Source organism: Argiope bruennichi, chromosome X2 (genome assembly GCF_947563725.1).
Source record: "Argiope bruennichi chromosome X2, qqArgBrue1.1, whole genome shotgun sequence".
Taxonomy (NCBI): Eukaryota; Metazoa; Arthropoda; class Arachnida; order Araneae; family Araneidae; genus Argiope; species Argiope bruennichi.
Genome location: NC_079163.1, coordinates 70,087,131 through 70,095,921, shown reverse-complemented (window position 1 = coordinate 70,095,921; position 8,791 = coordinate 70,087,131). Strand labels below are relative to the sequence as shown.

General features: G+C 27.7%; 1 protein-coding gene across 2 annotated transcripts in view; it reads right to left on the bottom strand.

Moving 5' to 3' along the window:
- Window positions 1-267: 267 nt before the first annotated feature.
- The window catches only part of LOC129959992 (arginine kinase Lit v 2-like), a 44,620-nt gene continuing 36,096 nt past the window's right edge, over window positions 268-8,791 (bottom strand). For both annotated transcript variants that reach the window (XM_056072962.1, XM_056072961.1), the window contains exons 3-7: window positions 7,042-7,301; window positions 5,191-5,339; window positions 3,467-3,632; window positions 1,827-2,010; window positions 268-683 (exon numbers count right to left, since the gene is read on the bottom strand). In XM_056072962.1, coding sequence (XP_055928937.1) covers window positions 541-683; window positions 1,827-2,010; window positions 3,467-3,632; window positions 5,191-5,339; window positions 7,042-7,301 — 902 coding nt within the window. In that variant the 3' untranslated portion in view covers window positions 268-540. The remainder of the gene's footprint in view (window positions 684-1,826; window positions 2,011-3,466; window positions 3,633-5,190; window positions 5,340-7,041; window positions 7,302-8,791) is intronic.

Here is an 8,791-nt window from a genome sequence, read left to right as displayed (position 1 = left end):
ATTTCTTCTTGAATATTGGCTCAGCTGGAATTCTTTTACTTCCGATTCGGTGTACGGTCAAATAATGCATTTCTTCCTTTTGCTGTATTAAGATACATAATGTTTTCTTTACCTTTTTTCGTTCACTATTTTTTGAGTTTGACTTTCGACGTCATACAAGACAATATTATGTTGCAAACTTAACAAAGTTTCCATTTATCTCCTCCCGTAATCATGGTGCTGTATTGTACCAAAACATTCACATAAAAAATACTTTCAAAACAAAAGTTCATTAATCAAAACCATATACCATTTATTTAATATTACATAAATAAGAATGACAAAATTCGTGTTTGTACTTATCATTTTAATCAAATTAAAAGATAATCATAATCAGCTAAGAAATAAAATTTTACAGCTTTGTTTATTGTTTCTTGGTTGCTTCTTCTAGATGAATGGATATTTGGAATATGAACTTAAGGGCGTTTCGTGCTAAAAAGTAAGCTTTAAAGCTTAGAAGCAAATATCATTAAGTGGATTTCTATAATATCCAAGATTTATTTAAGCAGCTTTTTCCATTTTGATTAATTCAAGGATCCCATCTTGCATCTCTTTCACAGCATCGTATTCTGTTAATCCCATGCGTCGTTTGTTGGAAATATCATATACACCACCCTCACTTTCAGTGTGCTCTCCTCGAGTACCTGTAAAAAAAAGTAAAATTAAGTGGAATTTTAAGTTAACGCTTTGAAATTTTATTATTTCGTTCTTATAATGCTAAAAATAATCTTAATGCATTCACGTCTTTTTTTTTTCAATGGAACCATATATATAAAATTGTTAAAAAATAATCGTACCATGATGTTTAAAATGATCCCTAACCCTTAAAAAATAGAAAATACTATTTAATGGACAGTAGTGCCGTATTTAAGTATGTCCCTCTAAGATGAAAATACAATTTAAAAAAATTTGAAACAAAACATTGTGAAATTTTCCCCTAGTATTGTAATTAAAATTTCGTTAAGCGAGTTTTGATGCACGCCGAGTTCACTAAAAAAACTCACTTCCTTAACTTTTGAACACCGAATGCTGAATCATGTAAGTGGTAAGTGTATTTTCAAAGTCCATCAGTCATGTTTGAGACATCCGATATATATATATATATATATATATATATATATATATATATTATACATATAATTTCCTATTTTTTTAAATTTTAAAGTTGCCCCTATTATTTTATTCTAAAATTGTCCCTTATTATTAATTATTATTTATTTATAATAATTAATAATATTATTAATAATTATTTATTATAAAATTTTCCCTCGTCGATACAAATCAAGGAATTCCCTATGAGAATATCTTAATAAAAGCACTCAGGGAAAAACTTCTAGCATTTTCGCAAAAATAAATAAATCCGTTATTAAAAAATACATTAAAGTTTATGTGTGTGTGTATATATATACACTTAAATGTATTTTTGCATAACAGATATATATATATATATAGCTAAATATCGCAAGTATCTATGTTTTTAGCTTCATTCTTTAAAAATTTGATAGTCAACACTAGGGTTACGTATGTTACATATCGAGCACAAGAATAGTTGCATTACGTTGCAAGAAACGGTATGATAAAAAGGAAGAAACTTCTTTTACATTTTGTGGATATATAACACATTTCTTTCAAGTGTAGTTATTTCATAAAAGGGAAAAAGTTGATTTCTTTGGAAACATATAAGATCAAATCGTGTACTATTTCTTGAACAGCTGGCAATGCATACGGGTTCTAATAGTATTTTTAAAAAGTTTTAAATTCGTTTGCAAAATCCATTTCATACTCACCTCGAACCTGAAGATTGTATCGCGAAGCTATTGCTTCAAGCTGGTCTCTATTCTTCGCCAGCTTCGGCAACTTAATATGAACAGAGGCTCGAATAGTTGTTCCCAGATTGGTGGGGCAGAAAGTCAAAAATCCTAATCTGTCATCATGAGAGAAAGGAAGTCGGGATTCGATGTTATTTACAGCCTAAAAGAAATCCATTAATGTTACTTGATATTTTAAAATCCCAGATAATTAATACTAGACAGAGAAATGCATTTCATCAACCATGGGTTTCATCTTTAATAAAATTAGATGACGTGATGCTAATTTGATTATTTAATACACAATTTAATGATATATTTTAAAGAGAAAATATGACCTAGAATGTAAAACAGTGAATAAAAATTCTACTCAAATGAAATATCTTTTAAAAATATTATTGGGAAGTCGGGTTTTATACTGGATTCTCGTATGCCTGCAATATAGCTGATTTTTTTACAATACGTAACATTCAAAATAATTCGCAGGAATATCGGAATTAAATTAGAACTATGTAGTAAATTATTGCATGAAGATTAAATGAGCTCATACAATGAAAAAAAATTTAAATTCACAACAAAACTATGTTAATTCTATAATGTGCAATGATGCATATTTTTATCATTTATATTTTTTTTCTTTTAAATTAATTTTCAATATTTTAATACAAAATTTAAAAAAAACAATTTGCTTTCTTTAGTGTTTACTTAAAATAGGAACAATATTTTAATAAAGAAATTTTATTTTAAAATTAATTGCTCTTATTTTTTCATTTTTAAATTCGAATTATTTCATCGAAGAGACACAATTAATCCCACACTTGTCTCTTTTACAAAACTATGATTGAAAATATTTAAAAAATCAATCTATATGCAAAAGAAAAGAAGAATTTTCAATTCATGTTAAATATGTTAATGTTCAAAACTATGTTAATTCTATAACGTGAAATGATGCATATTTTTATCATTTATATTTTTGTTTCTTTTAAACTAATTTTGAATATATTAACACAAAATTTAAAAAACAATTAGCTTTCTTCAGTGTTTACTTAAAATAGGAAAAATATTTTGATAAATAAATTTTATATTAAAATTAATTGCTCTTATTTTTTCATTTTAAAATTCGAATTATTTCATCGAGAGACGCAGTTAATCTCACACTTATATCTTTTACAAAACTATGATTGAAAATATTTAAAAAATCAATCTATATGCAAAACAAAAGAAGAATTTCCAATTCATTATTTAACTTTCAACTTATGGAAACTTCAGTTGCGTACAATTTATGCCTTTGGATAAGTACAATTTTGTTAAGGGAAAAACAACAACTTTTAAGCTCAAACTTGAAATAAATATTTACTCTTTCTGGTAAACACAACTAAAAATAAGTTGTCTCAACGTAAACACGTCTTCAGCGTGTGAAAGACTACTCTAGATTTTAAAAAAAATGATGCATCAAACTGTTATCTTTTTTACTGAAGCAAGCAGAGATATCTTCAGATTAGAAGAAGATAATCGTTTCAGATGTTTACATCATCCAAATTTATCAATCATTTCATCTAAAGATGAATCGCTTCATTAAGCTAAAAAAAATAGAGAAACAAATAGATAAAAAAGCTTACGTCTACTAATCTTGAGTAAACTTGCTTGAGGTCACCACCTTTTTGCATCGAGATAATCCTTAGATGATCTTCCTCATTTACCCACACCAAGAAGGTTTTATTATCATTGTGGAAAATCCCTCTTCCTGTAGGCCAGAAACGGCAAGCGTTAGCAGCCTGCAAAAATCTAGAAAACAGTTTTTCGATTAGTCTCAATTAAGACAAAATCAGTGCTTGGAAAAAGACTGTTAACAGAAAATATGGCAGAAATTATCACCCATTGCAAATATTCGAATAATAATATGTAGTCAATTCATGTAAGTTTTAGTTCACTTAGAATATCTTAGTTTGCTGCAAATCTTTTAATAGATAATGCAAAGATAAGCAGATTCAACAAAGTAATCCTGACAGCGAGGACACATCTTCTAATACAAAAGTATCACTATTTATTGAATTATGAAGGTATCCTAATAATTACTTTAAATAAAACTAGCGAAAGATATCATCAATTAAAAAAGTTCTGTTTGAATTATACTTTTATAAAACTATTGATTCGAATGAAAACAGAAAATTTTACCTCCTAAATTAGATCAAGAAATAAAAATTCTAAATGCATTAGCTAGATTATTATTAAACATGCAAATCATTAATAGTTATTTTAAACAAGATAAAAATTGTTCTCGAAGCTTATCCTGTGATCATTTCATAATATCAAAAATATATCGGTGTTAAATACATTTTTTTTTCTGGACAGAAAATGAGTTCCCTATGTCTATTCTCACAGAACTTATTTTAATGCATAACAAAAGATTATATGATAGAACAAAAGATTATATGATAGGACAAATCTGTCACTCAGCTATTCAAGCTACAGCTATTCAAAATATATATGTATAATGATAATAATAAATATGAACTCTGAAAATTATGTAGACAATAAAAACATTCATTAGGGCTCATAATTAGAAGAATTGAAACATAGAATCATTTTGTACTATTTGGGTAAATAATTTAAGAAGATCGGAATTATACAAAGTTGGTAAAATAAAAATATCATTAAATAAACTATTAATTTTAGGATTTTAATTCGTGATATTTTCATTTTATTACTCTGTATCTTGCTGTATCATTATCATCATTAATTTTATGATTTAAAGTTTTAAAAAAAATGTGTTTTCCTTATTATCTTATCTTTTAATGCGACTATTTATCTTCAGAAAAAAAAATCATCTTCCAGTCTATAGCACATTATACAGTAAAAAATATATATAGCGTCCATCCCCAACTTCCAACTAAATGTTCTATTATTGGCTAGTATTTATCAGATTGGATCCAGGATTTTTTCTTACTTAATAAGGTGTGTAAAAGTCCATCGTTATAGGTTGTAATCTTTAATTCTTTTTCTTTTCTTTCCGATTTTATATTTTAGGGGATCCATATATTTTGTTTACAGACAAAATTATATCACGCACCTTTCCATAGTGAAGAGGTACATAAGTTGAATATTTCGGAAGTCAGAATAATTTTTCAAAGTAGGAGCCAATAATTAATTTTATGGATCAATTGGATTTTTTGTAATCGGAATTGTCTCTATTTTAATCTATATCACTTTCCATTCAACCTAATATTTTTCAACTTATTATTTAAAAAATTCTGCCAAAATGAGATTAAGTCCTTTTTACTAATAAATTTTTATTTTTTATTTTTAAAGGGCTTTTGTTTTAAAAAATGCAAGCCCAACTTACCGATCTCCTTCCTTGAATAAGAAATGATCGTCAATGAGTTTTTGTTGCGTCGCCTTGTCCATGCCCGTGAGTGGATAGTAAGTTCCTTTCAGCTCCCCAGACATCCCCGACAGGGTGCTACTGACTTTTTCCTCCATTTCTCGGTATTGCTGAAAACAGTCTCAACTCATAAAATGTACAAATACAATGAGTGAAACATCCATAGAAGTAAGTACAAAGTGGAAGTAAATATTTATTATGAAGTATATTGTTAATCAATAAAAGATAGTTCATATCGCTAATTAAAAAATGAGAACTAATTACTTCCTAAGATGATTTATGTTTTTTTTTTTTTTTTATTCAAGTTATACTAAAAAGTACTGAATTTGTTTTCTGGAGACCTAAGTTAAACCGTTTAGGAAAATTTTCAAAGGTTTCTTTTGTAAATAGCAGAAGAAACCTTCAATTTCTTTGGTCATTCATAAAATTCTTCTGTGAATAACATAAGAAAGACGGTTGAAAATGAAACATCATTAGCGAAAGATTTTCCTTTTTATTTAACTTGCATCAATTTATTTTTTTCAAATATGAAAATGATATAACTTTATTTGAAATTTCCTTCTGCTTGAGAATAAAAAGAGAAGAATTCAACAATGACAGCTCTCGAAGACAGCAAGCGTTAATAATAGTTCTTCGCTTAATAGTTATTCGCCAATGATATAAATTTATATAATTTGTAATATATTAGAATAATATTAACATTATTACTTTTTTACAGTCAAGTTCCTATAAGTACAGACGGAGCCTCTGCTTAAATGCTTTTTGTACAAATGTGGATGCCGCGTAACTATAAATGTAAATTAAAACTTGCACATTTTTACAAAATTAATATATTAAAAATTAATATTTTTATTAATTAAAATTTATTATTTTTAGGACCAGGTGTCTCAGCTTTGAAATTAAGTGGTGGTGCTCAAAAAAATAAGTCCGCACTTTGTATATAACTTCATTTCAATCGCATGATAGCAAGCCATGAAAAATGGCTAGTAGTATTGTAGCATTAATCTTGGAGAGGGTGGGTTAAATATCATCACAATTCTATTGCTAATTTGAAGACAGGCAAATTGTTTCTTCCGTTGTTAATTTAGAGGACTAGAAAAGAGTGTGGGGTTTTAGAGGAACGGATCGACAGAATGGAGTTTATACTCTTATCAACTAGATGAAATAGGCAGTGTAAAACATAAATACTTTCAGAGTTTATGAAATATAAGAGCTTAGTTTATGAGATCATAAAAATATTTAATGTCATTTGAGTTCCGCTAAATAATAAATTAAATGAAAACATGTTTTTTATTTAACGGACCATTCACAGACATTTATTTGTTTTACAGCCTTCAGATAACGTAAAACGAAATAATTTTTAATGATGATGATATCAAATGAGAACCGAATCGGATATTTTGATCAAAAAGACTGAGATGATGCTTGAGCGAAATATAAAATCGACAAAAAAAATGGCAAAAGCAGTATATCAGGGTGGTTAGTGCAATATCCAATAATGTTACTATACATACCGAAGTATTTCGTTACACTTAAAATCAATTTACCATACCAACATACATTCATTTACAAAGGTTGTTAATTCAATCTATGTAACAAAGGCTTACAAAAAAGTAAAATCGGTAGCATAAGCATATCAACGAATGTATATGAGTTGATTAATGAAAATTCAAATTGAGATTTCGACACGAGTATTTGATTTTAGATGATGTTCTTTAATTTCAAGTTCAGACAGACTAGATTGATTATTTCACGTGAAAAATTTAGGGTGATAAATTAATAAGGATGATTCTCATGCCAATGATGGCTTACCTGTTCAGTCAGACAAGGATTAAAAGGATATCCTTCTAAGCTGCGTCCACATCTGACTCTAGTTGAAATTACGAATTCGCCTTTGGGATCAACATTGACAAGGGTATTCACGTTCCCGAAATCTTTCGGAGGATGTTTGTCACTTGGTCCAAATCCAACGTGATACTCTTCGATGATTGGATTGAAAAGGTCGCGAAATAAAGTGTAAGCTTCTGCATCCGGTGCATAAACGCCTACCCCACTATCCAAATTTTCAACTCCTATATTAAAGAAAAAATAATATTATAGTTCTTATAGAATTAAACAAATAGGAATTATAAATTAAATCTTTGCACTTGGAAAAGTAGTTTTATGCATAATTATTCACTTAATAAAGGTCTTGTTTATTGTTCCGAAGAATAAATATATATAATTGTTTTAAGTTGAATTTCCTCGAAAAATTATTCTACATCTTCTTACCACTCTCTAGGCATTTTTAACAAAGAAAATTTGAAAAATAAATGAAGGAAATATCAAAATCATGCACCGTCTTAAATGGTACCTGAGAGGAGCCAGCCGAGTGCAAAAGGTTAATCGTTATAACGCGGTTAATAGTTATATGCATTTTTCTTGCATAAAATAAAACTGTTGAGTATTTGTCGAAGGAATACCCGAATTCTCTCTAATGAGTTCGATCAGAATATACCCAATGTTCAGTTTTCGAAATCATTTTTGTTTCAACAATAAATAAAGATGATAAAAATATGTATTTAAATCTTACTGACAAAAATATATTTTGTAACACCATACATTAAACAACTGTTGGAACATTTATCTTAATGAGAAAAAGAAACAACTAATGAAATTAAAATAGAAGCGAGCAAAGTGTCTCAAAGATTTTTTCGTGCCCAATTCCTGAGATTTTTATTCTTTTGGCAGGTTTATTTGTTGGCTAAATACATTTTCAAACCTATAGGAGTGATTTGTAAATACTTACCTCCCCAGAGGCTTAAGGATATTTAGAATTGTCATTCACCTCTCTCGGGAAAATATGATTGTATTAAAAGTTTTTTATATTACAAAGCTTTAATTTATTAATATTTATATATATTATATTACACATCTTTAATTTATTATTATTATTATAATATATTTTATATTAAAAAGCTTTAATTATTATTATTATATATTTTATATTACAAAGCTTTAAATCAATCACTGTGATCTGCTAAGGATGAAGAATTGGGGCCAGAAATTGAATAAGTCATTTCATCACTCTCGCAAAAAATACATCAATGGGAAAAAATTTAAGATGAGGCTTTTCCCACAACATCTCAATTATTATTAATCTCTGAGTGGGATTATTTTGGAATATATCTGAATTCGCAATTTAAAAGAGTACCTATGAGCAAAAAAATAATAACACTTTTGCAATCGAAAAAGACAATATAAGAGGAGAATAGAAATGTATTAACTATTTTAGTACATTTTAATATACTTTAAAATGGCATAAAATAAAACTTTCATCATTTGATAATTATTAAATAGTGCAAACAGAATTTTGAAATAGTTGATAGATTTAATTTCCCAAGATGATTGCCCAGTAAAATAATTCATCGCTTTAAAGTGACTAATAAAAGGTGATTATGAGTGACGAATTGTTTATAATTATCTAACATATGAACTATTCGTAAACTGTAGCTTTTTAATACATAATTAGCGATAGAGAGCTAGGAAGAACAAGTAAATTGACAGAAACAAATGAAATTTT